Here is a 16,302-nt window from a genome sequence, read left to right on the forward strand (position 1 = left end):
GAGCGGAGCAGATAACTTGAAGGCAAAATACAGTCTTGGCAGGCAAGCAGGCCGAGCCGGGCACCGCTCGCCGCACAGGGAGTAGGGTAAGGGTCATGGATGCGGGTCCAGGCTGCAGCTCTCAGAGGCAGAAGGCAGAAAGGGCTCGATGGCAGAAATCAGGGCCTAGCTCGCCAGAGCCAGGGAAACGTGAAAGTGCACCATGTAAAGACGGTGGCACGGCATACTTAGGAACTGAATTTTCGACCCATTCATGGTGGATCTGAAAGAGGACATGTTAACGTTGGACGCAAATGTATTTGCGTCTTCATAGCTGGTTGTGGAGGGAACATACATGTACTTGAAGCACGTACATGGAGCCGATGGGGTCTACGTTAGGGGACACAATTGACCATAAAAATTCATATTACCTCACAGCTGTGCCGAAGCTAAGAAGAGGAGGACGCCCACTGAGTTGGCCCCAGCCCTACTGGCATGTCCCCACCTCGAACCTGAAGAAGCAAAACTCTGGGGTGTCCTGCAGCCAGCAGCCTCAAAAACCCAGAGGATTTGCCCTGCCTTAAAAAAAAAGACTGTCTCCTGTGAACACAGGATTTGTTTACTCACAGACTCCAGGTCCGGTAAAGTCCTTGAGTCTGCACCCGACTCCCATGGCCTGAGTTCGAGTGGCCCAACACCACGAGGATGTCTTCCCGGCGATCCAGATCTGAGATTCAATGATCCCTGAACTGCCTCAAGCCTCCAGCTGACGCCTGCAGCCTCAAACCGGAAGGTTCCCCCAACCACGACCAGGAGCTGGTAAGAAGATCCGATCCTAAAAGACACCACTGCACCCGACGGCCTTGTGTGGCCCAACCGTCGGTGTCTAACCAACCCCAAGCATCCCAACTTATGTCTCCAAGTGGTGGTCCCTCCCAGAAGACCTTCATCCCAGAGCCTGCAGTGTGTTTGCAAACCGGACACTCCCCATTGAAAGCTACAGGGCGCCCAACACCAAATCAGCCCTCTGCACCCTGCCGCCCCAGTGCCGCTGAGGGTGCACCTTTTGTGCTGGCTCTAACCCCCATTTACCCTGACCTTAAGTCCAGGAGCTTTGCTCCCACAACCTTGTGGCCTGCTCGAAAGCAGCCATCAACCAGAGGCCCGCTACCCTCTATTGGATAACATTGGGCCTCAGCACTCTGCACCAGGCCGCCCTAGTTCAGCTGAGGGTGTAACAAGAGTGCATGCTTGACCCTAGGGGACCCCTAATTCTACCCCCAGAATACCAACTCCCACAACTGAATACTTACCTTTAAACAGATAACCCTATAACATTGACTGTTTTTCTGTGAAAAGTTTTTAAGTGTGGCGTTGGAAAATCTATAAAAGTCTTTAAAACTGTAACCAAGTAAGAAACGCTTTTACTTACCTGTTTACAGGAAATGTTCCAGTGCAGTATCCAGGTATACTGCACTGTGTAAGAAAAGTAATCTACTTGACATTCTACTAAAAAATCAATACCAAGTATATGAACCATCTCCAAAGCATTGCATTACTAGTAGTTCTACTGTAATAAAACCAAAAGTAAATATACAACTGCAATACAAACTGTTTACAAACTGTATGCAAAGTACTTTTCACTAACCTGTGCCAGGCTTGCTTGGTTCTAGGAAATAAAATAACTAAAAGAATATTTTTATACAAAACCAATTGGTCTGAAGTTCAGTCTTTGAGTGTGTGAAATCATTTGCTGATTGAGTGTGTACAACAAATGCTTAACACTACCCTCTGATCAAGCCTTACTGCTCGCCCACACTACCACACATATCTATCTACCTTTACCTCTTCCTAGCTTTGGGGTTCCACTGGACTCTGTGCACACTATACCTTTCTTCGGTATAGTATATACAGAGCAAGCTTCCTACAAACCATACATAAAGTAAGCATTATATTCAAAATTACAGAGAGAGAGAATGTGCTTTTCTAAAGCTGCTGGAGCAGCAAAGAGAGAGGAGGATGGAACGTCCCAGAGGAATATGAAGAGGACAGGCCCTGCGCTGTTTGCATGAACTGTTTGATTTGTTCTATTTCCTAAAGACTCATGGCAAATGCAGTTTAAGGTAATACAGACTTTTAATGGCTGCTTGGAATAAAGTGAAGGAAGTGTTAGCTTAATCCTCGCCGCCGGTCCTGGCATAGAATTCCGTTTCACGTTTCGATGCCTGTCAGACGGGACCAGGTAAAGGACCCATCTACAATGGGGGCCTTCCTATTAATATTCTAGAACTCTGAGTGATCAGACTCTCTCTGAATATTTTAGTGCACATCCCTCCGCAAGCATTGCTAATCAAGGACAGATAATATAGCTCCACCTCAAGGCAGCATAAAGTCTCCAATGTTGTCAAGGAAATCGGATTAGCTATGTCCCTGGGTCCAACAGTATCGATTCACACTGACTGTAGAGCAGAATGTTATGGTAGATGCCCTAAGCAGACAATTCCAATTGCAACAAGTGAGAGCTGGCTCACCTGGTCTATGGAAGGGCTATTTTAGTGTATGTATATATTGCTATGTTCATATTGACTACCGAACGTTCCCAGCCTGTGACAGCCGAGAGAGATATCCAAAGAAAACTGACCTCATTGAAAGGCAGAATCGTAAAAATGGGTAGATGAACTGGTAAAATAACTTTTGAAGACAGTAATATGCATTTATTCACAGACTTGTCACAAAATGCACTGCCCAAGATAAGAGCACTCCAGGAGATGACGTGCGAATTGTGAAAACGTCAAATTAAATACAGATTGGCCTACTAATTCTGCATGGTTTTTCTATAAAAACTCCAAGCCACATGATTAAGACAGTGGAGGAAGTACAAGAAAGAATGGACCCTCATCAAACAACCTACCAGATCACAATAAAAAACGTTAGACTCTCAACATGAACAGATTGGAAAGAACAAGGATGGGAAAAGAAACTCGGGCCTCAAAATAACCATTGGGAGCGAAAACTAGAACCAAGTAGCTTGTAAGACTATTCATTCATGCTCCTTTTATGTCTTAGTGACCTGAAGTACTTTTCCAAGCAAGTAAAATAGCTTTGACAGTTCCTACAACAAGACAAGGGGAGAGCCACCGGAGGGTGGAGGAGGGCAGGTGCACTGATGACTGGCCTTATGTGTATTTTCTCTGCCACACCCGGGATATATATCGCTAACAGGTTTAATAGGTTTATGGTTAATGCTTTCTTAGGGAAAAGTTGAGGGACACGAGTTCAATTTCAGCAGAGCACTAAAGCAGAGATAAGACCACACTTCTTAACAACCCAAGTGAACCTGCAGACCATAGTGAATAATGGCACAGACACCACAAACATGATCCCCACACCTAAAACACTTACTCACATAGTTTGTTTATTAAAAGGAAATGTGTGGTTTGTAAGTACCCCAGTTAAGAATCATAAACCTTGGTGTTCACGTGCACTCTCCTGATACAATATACCATCAGGAGACACCTTCTCTTGAAAGATAACACACCAAATAAAAATAAACATTACCCACAGCAAATATAGGCATAGGCCAAGCAGGAAACCGTTGACCTAACAATAGCGATACATAGAGATCTCCGAATAGACAGTGCATACACACCACGGTGTCCACGTTTTGGCTTTTTTTCAGTTAGAACGCTTTACTAATTAGATTCTTATTCTGTTTATCAGAAATACAATTTTTAATGATGTCCAGCAGACAGAAAAAAAGCTAGTAATCTATTTTTTGATATACAAGTTCCATTTCACATGAGTATTGGTGAAATCAGCATACAGGCTCATCGTTGCTTACTTTCATTGTTTATTTTTCTTCAGATGTCACTGAAATTGCTGATGAAGTCTACATGGAAGTTATTGTTGGAGAAGAAGATGCCGCTGCAATTCATGAGCAGCAAATTGATGATACTGATCTCAATAAAACATTTATGCCTGTAGCTTGGGCTGCAGCCTATGGTATGTTGTTTTAGATTTCTTAAATGGGGTGTCATCTAATGTTAGGTATTTTTTCTTTCTAATAATATGATGCATTTGTACCGCAAGAAAACAAGTCTAAACCGCACTCATAACTTGTATTTGTAAAGTGCATATTCACCCTATGGGGCATCTTGGTGGACTTGTGATTAGAACCGGTGACCATGAGGTAAAACTATGGTTCCTGCCGTGAATGCATTATCCCACACAACCAGCAATTCCTGATAAACCTATAGATGGATATCAAGGCTCTGCATCACCACTCTTCCTCTGGTTAATTCAAAAACTTCCCAGGCAATGCCCAAGCCGAATATTCCACAACTAATTTACACTCATACAAACATGCCAGACAATCCACAAGCTGAATAACACGTATTGTATAAACATTAGCTACATCTCTGACCACATGCAATAAACTGCTAACAAAAATTTAATTCTCAGCTCCAAAGAACATGCAGACCTACCTACTGTCAATCACAAACAATACGATACTCAGAATTGCTTTTGAATCAGCTACGCCACGTCAACAATGTACAGAACTCACTTGGAGATGCACTGCCAAATGCCATACCAAAGTCATGAGTGCCATATAAATACATATAAAATATACTGATGGTGCCAGTTAATGAGTAGAGGGAAGTTGAAGGAAATTTAGCTAAAAGTAGTGTTATTCTCATAAAAGCAAGGCTCTAGCAACACATTTCTTTACAGAAATGTATGTCAGCGGATAATACTGGAAAGTTTTTGTAGACGTTTTGGGTGCTTAGCTCACTTAGAAACTTTGTTTACATTGAATCTCTTTTGATGCATGATAAAACATGAAGAGACACACATGCATGAAGGGCTTCAAAATTCTTTAAATTGGCATTGTTCCTTTTCGAAAAGTATTTTTTTTCCTGATCCTCACTGCCAGTATTGGTAGTTTCCAAATTGTGGACTATAAATACCAGACTCACCAGAAGTTGATTTTTCCTTAGGTGTGCATGCAAAGAATGTATGCGCTTTGAACGCCATACCTCAAAATATACAATATATATATATTGTGACCCTTTCCTGGCGTGACTGGGAACAACGTGGGAGTCTGCTTGCCGTTTGCCATTTGCCTTGTTGACCACTGCTTGCCGCTCCCGCTGCGCGGGAGCCGCTTCGCCCTTGTGAGGAACAATCAACTCACCAACGCTGCTTGCACCTGCCTGGTTGCAGAGGGAGACCAACATCAGAGGAAGCTGCAGGGGTAAGCGCGCAGGGACTCACTATCCCAGGAGTCCCTGCATGACCACGTGACATCGGTCAGCGCCCCCCTGCGTGCCCGCCCCCACCGGCAAACTGTTAAGAGCAACGCTGGGACCTGCCTGTTTGTGACCCTTTCCTGGCGTGACTGGGAACAACGTGGGAGTCTGCTTGCCATTTGCCATTTGCCTTGTTGACCGCTGCTTGCCGCTCCCGCTGCGCGGGAGCCGCTTCGCCCTTGTGAGGAACAATCAACTCACCAACGCTGCTTGCACCTGCCTGGTTGCAGAGGAAGACCAACATCAGAGGAGGCTGCAGGGGTAAGCGCGCAGGGACTCACTATCCCAGGAGTCCCTGCATGACCACGTGACATCGGTCAGCGCCCCCCTGCGTGCCCGCCCCCACCGGCAAACTGTTAAGAGCAACGCTGGGACCTGCCTGTTTGTGACCCTTTCCTGGCGTGACTGGGAACAACGTGGGAGTCTGCTTGCCGTTTGCCATTTGCCTTGTTGACCACTGCTTGCCGCTCCCGCTGCGCGGGAGCCGCTTCGCCCTTGTGAGGAACAATCAACTCACCAACGCCTCTTGCACCTGCCTGGTTGCAGAGGGAGACCAACATCAGAGGAGGCTGCAGGGGTAAGCGCGCAGGGACTCACTATCCCAGGAGTCCCTGCATGACCACGTGACATCGGTCAGCGCCCCCCTGCGTGCCGGCCCCTACCGCCATCCTATAACATCAAAGGAGAGTCCGTCTTGCGGGACGCAAGCGGGAAGCCGGGCTAAGCCCGGGCAAAGGGCGGGCCGTCTGTGGCCGTCCGGGGCCAGCAGGAGCCGGGACGGGCCATCCCCCTAACATCTTCAGGTAATTCAGAGGACTATTGTGAGGGGGTATACAGAAATACAACTAACTGCGTTAAGCATCTGTACATGTCCACATACTCTCCAATGGCTACCCGCTCAGGTAGATGTTCACGGAGAGGGGGAAATTCTACGTTGGGGACTATGGATAATTTTATCACCCGTGCAGTTTCTGTAGTAGAGAAGGAGATCATTTTAGCGGAACGTAGACTATCACGTGAATATTTGTCGCACAAGTGATCCTCTATGGGGTCTCTTGCGCAGGCTAAATCTCCTTCAAACAATGACATCCCAGTTGAATCAAGTACCACACAAAATCCGAGCGACAAACAACAACCATGTGTCGTAGACTTGAGACCGGATAGTGACTTTTTTGCTATCGCACCTGACCCGGCACCTTTATACAAAATAACAACTAATGCAGGAACCAGAAAAACTATGAACGAAGTAGTGCCTGCACCACCGGTCTTGCCCCTAATAACGATACACGATACCCCCACAGAACATACTCTTCAAACATCTTCTCAGAAGACAGGTAGGGTTGCCGCAAAACGTAAAAGAATAGTCACCCCACGTAAAGCCTACAGACTAAAGACCCTAAAAAGAATCCGCAAAAACTACACGAATGTGGGAGTCCACAGTAAAGCAGTAGTCCATGATGCTACGATCAATGGGATAGAACGCAGTGGACCTCCGGAGTGCGACCTACCAAATACTTCTGTTAGCACCACCATGGCCATCGATGTAGCAAACAATTCTGAAGAAATACCAACATCAGAATTGTTGATGGAACGGATCCAATCCCTCATGACATCCCTATTGCTGCCAGTAACTGAAAAACTGAAAGGGCTATCAGATCGCTTGGGCAAATTTGAACTAACGTCCTTGGACAATTTTTTTGCCCTAAAAACGCTGGTTAAACTTCATTCAAAGATTGGCCAAGAAACAGTAAGGACGGATAAAAGTTCTATGACCCCCAATCTAGCGCAACCATCCTGCCCACCTAGGAACGACAGGGTAGCAGATCCAAGCAGGACTAATGCCGTATTGGGAGGATTAAGTACGAAGCCCCCGAAAGACTTACCGCCCAAAGGCGGATCGCAACTGGTTGCTCCCCCAAAGCCAGCACCGCGTAAACTAAAACAAACATCAAATACTACCACTCTTCAAACCACAGCACCCACAAAACCAACTAATGGAATGGGATCTACAGTCAACAACAATAACATCAATGTTCAAACATCTGACTGTAGTATAGAATCCCAGGTGCCTAAGAGGGTCCCGATCGCACATCTTCCACCAGGGTGCCAACCATATGTGGTAGTTCTCACTGGGGTTCCCCCATTGAAACCTAACAAAAGGGAGTCATACGATGAATTAAAAAATAAGACCTTATACTGGCTAAGGGAAAACAGACCCCTACCCTATACTGTTAATTGTCAAGTTATTCAAGTCCGAAGAGTTAGTTGGCTGGTCACAAGAACAAAGGACATCGAAGGGGATTGCATTTTGGTCCATTTTAAAGATCCCTCTGTAGCTCAACTTGTATACAGTCAACAACCACGAAAAAGCTACCGAGGAATTGGGACCTGTGATCTTAGCTATTTCTACCCAATGCATTGGAAGCAAGACAGTAGAGTCCCACAACAACCAGGTCTTATGGCCAATAGATATTCTTTTTTAGATCCCCCAACCCCAATTGAAAGATTACCCCCGACAAACTCGGGATCGGACAACAACTGGTCATGGTGGGGCCATTGACAAACATATGAAGACCACGAACCAAATGGACTGTCTTCCCTTACTTTCGGTGTGGCCCAGTTTGAATCAAGCAAAACATCGAAGGTAAGCTCTGGGGAATTGACCTCTGAAATAGTAAAGATCAAGTCAACGAAGACAGGGAAAAAGCCCGGAACAAAATCAGTCGGCCATCAAGGCCCGGATTCAATCGATGATGGTAGCGCTGAGGGCTATGATTCATCACCACCATTGTTTAATAAAGTACCCCGGGACCAGGCTCGTGGAAGAGAATCCATGGAGACACCAAACGAGGGGGAAACTCCGAGTACAAGTAACGGCTACCCAGCTAACCAAGATCATCGTAAGCCCAATAGAGACCTAAAAATAATGTCATGGAATATCGCAGGGTTGTCCAGAAACCTCTGTGATAGAAATTGGAGCTCCTTTATGGAGGAGCATGACATTATACTTCTGCAGGAAACATGGGCTATTAACATCGTACACAGACTTGGTTATAAAACATTTTTTTGCGGGGCAATTGCATCAGTGAGAGGCAGACCCTCTGGGGGTTTAATAATTTGGATAAGCATATCGCTGGATGCTGTCGTAACGCCCTTGTATCTTGCTTCTAAAGATTTACTTGGTGTTAAGATAGTTACGAGAGATTTGGGTGATGTGTATATGATAAATGTCTATAACAGACCTTCCCCGCAAAACAAGGAATCATTGGCTATAGAACAACTTAGCTCTTATCTGTGTAATCTAGAGCCTGACTCTAAAGTATTCATAGGCGGGGATTTTAACTGCCAGTTCGAGCCCATAATGGGGCTCGAAAAACTATTGGAAACTGAAGACAGAGCGCTCGACATCCCTCCCCTAGATAATGTAAAGTCTGTAAAATGTACAGTGGCCGCTATGCAGATATATGAAATGACTGTATCCCATGGTTTGAGGGCTTGCAACGGGCGACTAGATTCGGACAAGTCAGCCAACAATACATTTAGCAAGGGGTTGTCTACATCCTTGATCGACTTTATGTTGATCTCAACTAACCTCTGGTATGTATTGTTGGCCTTTAAGGTCGTGAACAGACCGGAGAGTGACCACTTTCCACTACAACTAGGGCTACTATCTGACCCCTTCCTGGAACAGGATAACAAGATGGAAAGTGAGAGGGAGGTAGCAGAGGTTGTTGTTTCTAACAACAGGAAAGCAATTAAATGGCCACATATTCTAGCAAAAGAAGAGACGCTCTTGGGAATTTATAACACCTTCTTAGAAATCATCCCCCTATATGAAAACCTAAGGTTGGGATCCCATGATGTCCTGAAAATGCATTACCATTTAGTGGAATCACTAACTCCCCTCCTGAGTAAAAATTGCACAAATAAAAAAGATAACACAAGGAGGCAATTGGAACTAGAGACGCCTTGGTACAACAAACAGTGTCATCTAGCTAAAACCAATCTTATTATTGCAGTAAAATCTAAAGATCAGTTGAGGGTTAGAGAATGCAGACAAGAATACAAAAGACTCTTGCAAAATGCAAAAAGGGAGTGGGATGACTTAATCTGGGAAGATCTCTTGAGTGCCGCTAGGAGGCACGACCAATGCACCTTCTGGAATTTGATAGCCAAAAATAACAAAACAGGCAGCTCTAACAGGGACTTTTTTTTGGATGAAAAGGTCTGGTTTGACCATTTTGTGGTACTGTATGACCAGGCAGGATCACCCTTTGAGTATAACGATCTTGGCCTTTCTACCCAGTGCACTAACCCAGTGCAATTTAGCATTAAAGAAACCTTGTGTGCGATAAAAGCAATAAAGGCAGGTAAGGCTCCAGGCCCGGACAAATTACCTGGTGATTTATTTACCCATAATATTGATGTATGGTGCCCCTACATAAATTTCCTGTGTAACTCTATTTTGTTGGGAACCCCGATCCCAGAAACATGGAAAGGGGCAGAAATAGTAACTATCTATAAAAAAGGGGATCGCTACAACCCGGGTAACTACAGACCAATTAGTTTAATTGATATTTTACAAAAAAAATTTGCCAGACACATTTTAAACCGGCTTTTAAATTGGATAGAGGAATCTGAAACCCTCTCTAAATTCCAAGCAGGATTTAGAACCAAGACAAGCACTGTGGACCAGGTGTACAGATTCATGTGTATATGCTGGAAATACATTAAGATAAAGAAGTGTAGCATATATGTTGCATTTATGGACTTACGCTCAGCGTTCGACCTCGTTCCCCGCCATTTACTATGGGAATGCTTAAGGAAGATGGGTGTCCCGAACGATTTGTTGGTCAACCTTATAAGACTCCATACTGATAACTTTGCCAAAGTAAGGTGGGGAAGAAATGGGGAACTTACCCGAGCCATTCCAGTAAAAAGGGGGGTAAGACAAGGGTGTGTACTGGCCCCTACCCTCTTCTCCCTATTTGTAAATGATATTCCCCACTATCTAGCTCAATGCAACCATGATTCTCCGAAATTGTGCAACGAGCCAGTTACAGCATTGTTATTCGCGGATGACACCATCTTAATATCCCAAACACCAAAAGGCCTGCAAAACCTAATGAATAAATTCAATAGCTACTGTGAGTTAAAGGGGTTGGAAATAAACTCAACTAAAACTAAGTATATGGCCATCAATCCCCCTAAAACATTTAAGAAGAACTTGGCCCTAAATAATACCAAACTTGATTATGTAGATTCATTTGATTACCTTGGTATCAGGCTGGATAGCAGAATGTCTTGGGCAAATCAATTAATAAAAAGCAGGCTAATACTAAAACAGAACTCCCTCCCTATTTTAAAGATTCATGGTGGGAGCACATCAAAAGCTATAACCCCTGCGATTGAAGTGTTCAAAGCTAAAGCACAATCTGCCGCCCTGTACGGGGCTGAGATTTGGGGGCCTTACTCAAAAAAATCATTTGACATCGATGAAAATATGTTTTTTAGATGTCTACTAAGACTGCCTGTAAGAACACCTTTAGTGCCGGTCTATCTAGACATTAATCTAAAACGTACAGATTTTCTAAGTTGGTTGAGGTCATTACTCTATTGGGTGAGGTTATGGTCTACTCCGGAACTTGCTGACTATAGAGCAGGATTATTGGAAGTTAGGGAACTGGATTCTTATAATTCAATTAAGTGGCTGAGACATGTATCCCACTGGTTTATAAAAATAGGCCTATCACACTTCTGGGAAACACCAGCATTGTCAATCACCTCGCCAAACAGTTGTAAGGCCCAAGTAAAATCTGCCTACTGGAATTACGTGAACCTAAATGTATATGAACGTGCTACTGGTACTTTAATGCATACATTTTTGCAATTTAAGGATCACCCCTCGTTCGAACATTTTTTGGACGAAATTGAGCCACCCCTGGCTAAATCTGTCTACCTCCAATTTAGATATGTTTTTTACAGTTAAACGCAAATGTCTGCCGGTGGGGAGGGGCAAACAAAGACCCAAATTGTAAATTATGTGATCTAAAACTAAAAGAAGATGAGGCTCATATCCTCTTTTTTTGCCCGTCATATGTATTATTGCGTAAGAAATGGATCATACCCCTTTGTAAAAACTTGGGCATACGATCATTCAAAGAGGCAGAGCGAATACTTAGATCTTCAAACAATAAGCTAATAATATTCGGTTTGAGCAGGTATTTCCATGGTGTTTGCATAACTAGAAAGAAACTTGGAATGTTAATGTAGGACTAAACTGTTTTTATTTGCTGGCTTTTTAACTATTTATAATTGTATCTAATTGTTCTAAAATATTTGGTCTTGTAAGATACCAGGTTTGTGTAACCTCTACCAACATATGAGTAATGATTCACCTTACAATTTCTTTAAAGATGGTCCTGGACCTGCATCTTATGTACTCTGCACCTATTGCACTTTGCACTTTATGAACGATTGCTAATGTTTTACCAATTTCAATAATTTTAATGATGATATGTTATGTGTATTATATGTGTGTGTGGCTTTATGACAAAGTGTCGAATAAAAGCTTTTAAAAAAAAAAAATATATATATTATATTTTATTTGTTAAAAGCATACCCAGCGACATCTAAAATAAGGGCGAATGTCTCCTAATTACCTAAAATGGGTTCCTTTTGCAATTGTTAAGAAAAAGAGCTAAAAGGTTGACACTGTTCTCTAAAGGGCAGGTCTTGATTGAATAGAAATTGAGGTTGCGTGGACCAAAGCCTAGAGTAGACTAGCAGAAGCTAGACTTGGAGTAAAAACTGCAGACTGGTTCAGAGAGAAACACAAGTGCCTCTCTTCAGCCATGTTGGACAATCCCTTTTACTCCCGCCCAGCAGTCTAAGGAGTAGAAACTTGATCAGTTTAAGGCTTGAGGTTGTAGTGTGAGTAGTCTAAATATGTTTTGCAGAAAGATGCATCTGGGCTCTCTAATATCCTTAACCAACTTTTTGGTTTTCTACTCAAAGCCTGGGATATGTTTTTGGTATCAGGTTATTTCTGGATATCTCTTTTGCTTGAGTGTGTGCTCCTGTGTCATGCCTGATACAATGTGTTAGAGAAATGAGCAGAAGTAGGCAAAGGAGCCCATAGCCGCGCAAGCCCATCAATCATTTGGGGAGTCAAAAAATTAAGTATAAGCTGTTTGTTTGCATAGGCTGAAAATTAAAGGAACACTCCTAAATACTTGTCTTCTCAGCCTTTTGCAGCTTCTCCTAAACCTTCCACAGGGACTTACAGTCTTAGGGGCAGATTTTAATGTGGTGATGGACCCTGACCTAGACAGTACGGGAACCCCCACCACCTCCAGACGTATTGGGGCTCGCCAACTCACTGATTGGGTTAATACTCTGGGCCTTTGTGACGCTTGGAGGTCTTGGCATTCAAGACTTAGCCAGTTTACACATACATCCGCAGCTCACCATACACATTCCCGGATAGTTCTTATTCTATTGCCTGCCCCGATTGGCAGCTATTAACTCAAATTCAAATTTTGCCACACAGAACCTCAGACAACTCACACCTACTTCTCCATCTTGGGCTGTGGCCACTTGGACTGCACCCCATGTGGCGCTTAATACTTGGTTCTTCCAGGATAAAGCCTATGTCCAGTCGCTGAGTGCTGAACTCAGTACATATTTCCAAATTAACAATGGTTCCGTTTCACGAGTTGGTACTCTGTGAGCAGCTGGAAAAGCTGTGATGCACGGCTTCGCCAAAAGTTATATCAGAGCTCAAGAATCCGAGCATTCTTCTCACACACGTACTGGACGCATGCACCGTTTGACTGGAACAACTCTTAGAGTTAAGTCCCTGACCACAACTACTCCTCATCCGCGAGGACATCCTTATACACTCCTTTGAAGCAGCCAAAACACTCTTGCGAGCCACGGCAGCCAGGATTTATGGTTTGGGGCGGGGGGGGGGGACAACATAAACAGGAAGCTGCTCTATTGGCTGGCCTCCCATAAACAAGCTAACAGGATTGTCCCAGAGATTATAGATGACACTGGTTGTTCACAAAACTCTCTTTCTGAGATAGCACAGGTCTTCGCTCAGTATGATAATAAGTTGTATTCCGACCCATCGATAGAGATGTGGCCACAGCTCATTACTTTCCAGACTCTGTATCACCTCCTAGTTTATCTGTCACTGACCCTCGTCTACTGGACGAACCCTTCACGGCAGAGATCTGGGATGCTTTCTCAGGTTTGGCATCTGGGAAGACCCCAGGCCCGGATGGTTTCCCTACGGAATACAATTTCACATTTCGGGTACTTATTCTCCCCCATCTCTTGTCCTTTTATAAGGATGTCTGTCGTGTGGGCTCATTTCCGTTAGAGTTCGACTCGGCCACCATAGTTGTGATACCCAAAACGCAACTCGCTCTACGTCCTGTGCCAACTATTGTCCAATTTCACTGCTCAACTAAGAGGTTAAAATCTTCACCACAGTATTGGCAAACAGACTCCGACAGGTCTTGACCACCCTGGTGCAGCCAGAGCTATGTAGCTTTATGCCATCCTGGAGCATGCAACATTGCATTCGTCACCTTCACGTAGCTTTGGCACACCGTCATGGATTGCCACAAGATTTAGCATTGCTCCTTATTGACTTTAGAAGGCCTTCAATACCGTACACTGGAGCCATCTTCAGTTGGTGATGGTTTGCACTGGGTTTGGATCACGCTTTCGGAACATGGTCTGAGTCCTCTATTCTAACCTCACAGCTTGTGTACGTGTCATTGGGGTCTTATCGGAGGCTGTTCCTATAGCGGGAGGGACCAGGCAAGGCTGCCCCTGGTCTCCCCTCCTCTTTGCCTTGGCCATAGAGCCTTTATTCCATCCCATACCCACCAACCCCCAGCATTCCGGATGAACCTGGTGCGAAGACCATAAGGATCGTATTGCATTCTACGCGGATGACATGCTTCTTCGTCTTGCAAACCTGGCTGTTAGCGGTCCTAGGTGTCTTCAATTACCTAAACACTTCAAAATGCCCTTGGACCTTTGGATGAATCCTTCTCTTCTCAACCCCTGTTGGTTCCCCTGGCCCCAGCTAGGGACTGCTTTGACTGGCAGACCACTATTCCTCTGCGCCAACTTAGTTTTAAATACTTGAGCATGTGGGTCGCCTTGCACCTGGAATTCACCCGGGCGTTTAATCTTTAACACTTGGTCTGGAAAGCTAAAGCAGATCTCACTAAATGGCAGGCCCTTCCACTTAATGTCATGGGGCGCATTGCGCTGTACAGGATGATGATTCTTCTGAGATTTCTTTATATTTTTCAGAATCTACCCCTTCACGTGTCCCGAGCATGGTTTGGGGAATTAGATGGAACTGCAAGAACGTTTCTTTGGTGGGGTTCTAGGTCGCGCCTGTCCCTCACATACTGTCAACGAGCACCTTTTGATGGTGGCCTAAGAATGTCTTACCTTTATTTTTACTACCTGTCCTCAAATCTTCTCATCATCCACGACTGGTTCAATGGTGGCTGGCCAGATCCCGCCTACCGCCTAAAACCCTCATTTCTGGGTTTATCTCTCTTGCAAGCCATGCTCGATGGATCTTGGTGTTTCTTGCATGGAGGGCGGCACTTAGGCATGCCATCTTTGGCACCGTACTTGGTTAGGTGAGGTGGTGGCGTGCTGGGGTTTCCGATCCTGTGTCATTATTGGTATCACATGCCTGGGTGATGTTTGATCAGGAGAGCATATACGCTCCTTCCAGGACCTGCAACAGACTTATACCTTGGCGCATACCCAGTACTATAAGTACCTTCAGCTCCGGTACGCTTTGCACGGTCATACCAAGTCACTTGAGGCTCTCCGGAAATTTAATCCCTTGGAGGCGAAACGTCTTATGGGACACCTAGGCCGAGGGTGAATCTCCCAACTTTAACACACTCTTGTAATTAATTCCCCTGTACCACCTTAGAGGCCGCTAGGAAAGTTGGATGGACCCATAGAAGATGAGGATTGGCAGGACGTTTAAATTTAATAAAGTCTGTTTATCAAAAAAAGGAACACTCCATTTTAGTGGTGTTATGCCAATGTATACCACTGTTTAAGTTATTGAAAATACCTTTACAGGAAATATTAACAGTTGCACTCTTTCTTGCAAAGTTGTTAAAGTAGGTCTTTTGTGAAATAGTCGATTGCAATTTATCTGAAGTCTAACATTGAATTTTTCACATAGTTACTCTGCACTATTGGCTCAAGATAATGACCAGACACTAGTTGGCCAAGCGGGTGCATAGGAATTTATATGCTTTAAATGCAATGTATGAAATAAAATTCATACAGTTTAGAATTGCAAGAAATGCTCGGAATAAACCTGTACCTTTATGATATGAATAAAACATCAACTCATAAGTCTTCCCTTAACGTGAAGACACCCGCTTCACGTTAGGAAAAGACTTATGACTTGATGTTTTATTCATATCATAAAGGTACTGGTTTATTCCAAGCGTTCCTTGCAATTATTTAACTGTATTAATTTTATTGGCTACATAAGCAATTCACAGTAGTCTCATCTATTATTTTACTGACATTTTAAATCGTGGGTGTTCCATGGATGTGTCGGACCCAATGAGCGAAATTTGGACAGATTCCCTTCACTTGTAGAGCAGGTATATTTAACGTTTGGAGCCTTTGACCTCAAACTGTGTAGAAGTACCCTCAAGTTATTTTGGATCTCTGATTGGCTAACCTGACATCACATGTAATGCTTTGGGGAGTATAAACTGTACTGTGGGAAGAGAAATATTATCCTTCCTGTGCTGTTGACTCTTTCTGAGATTTGTTCACAAACGTCATTGGATAATATATATATACTCTAGGAAAAAGATGAAGAGGAATCTGGTGAATTTATTTGATTCAACATTTTTTAAACTTCATTGGAGACCAAAATCATTATTCCCCTAAACCAAGATGGTGCATGTGATGAAGGTGAGCAGCCCCAAAA

At 44.1% G+C, this 16,302-nt stretch overlaps 1 protein-coding gene across 2 annotated transcripts in view; it reads left to right on the forward strand.

Moving 5' to 3' along the window:
- ZFX (zinc finger protein X-linked) overlaps positions 1-16,302 on the forward strand; it is a 606,526-nt gene that overhangs the window by 465,145 nt on the left and 125,079 nt on the right. For both annotated transcript variants that reach the window (XM_086934509.1, XM_086934510.1), the window contains one exon: positions 3,844-3,981. In XM_086934509.1, coding sequence (XP_086790635.1) covers positions 3,844-3,981 — 138 coding nt within the window. The remainder of the gene's footprint in view (positions 1-3,843; positions 3,982-16,302) is intronic.

Source organism: Lissotriton vulgaris, chromosome 8 (genome assembly GCF_964263255.1).
Source record: "Lissotriton vulgaris chromosome 8, aLisVul1.2, whole genome shotgun sequence".
NCBI lineage: Eukaryota > Metazoa > Chordata > Amphibia > Caudata > Salamandridae > Lissotriton > Lissotriton vulgaris.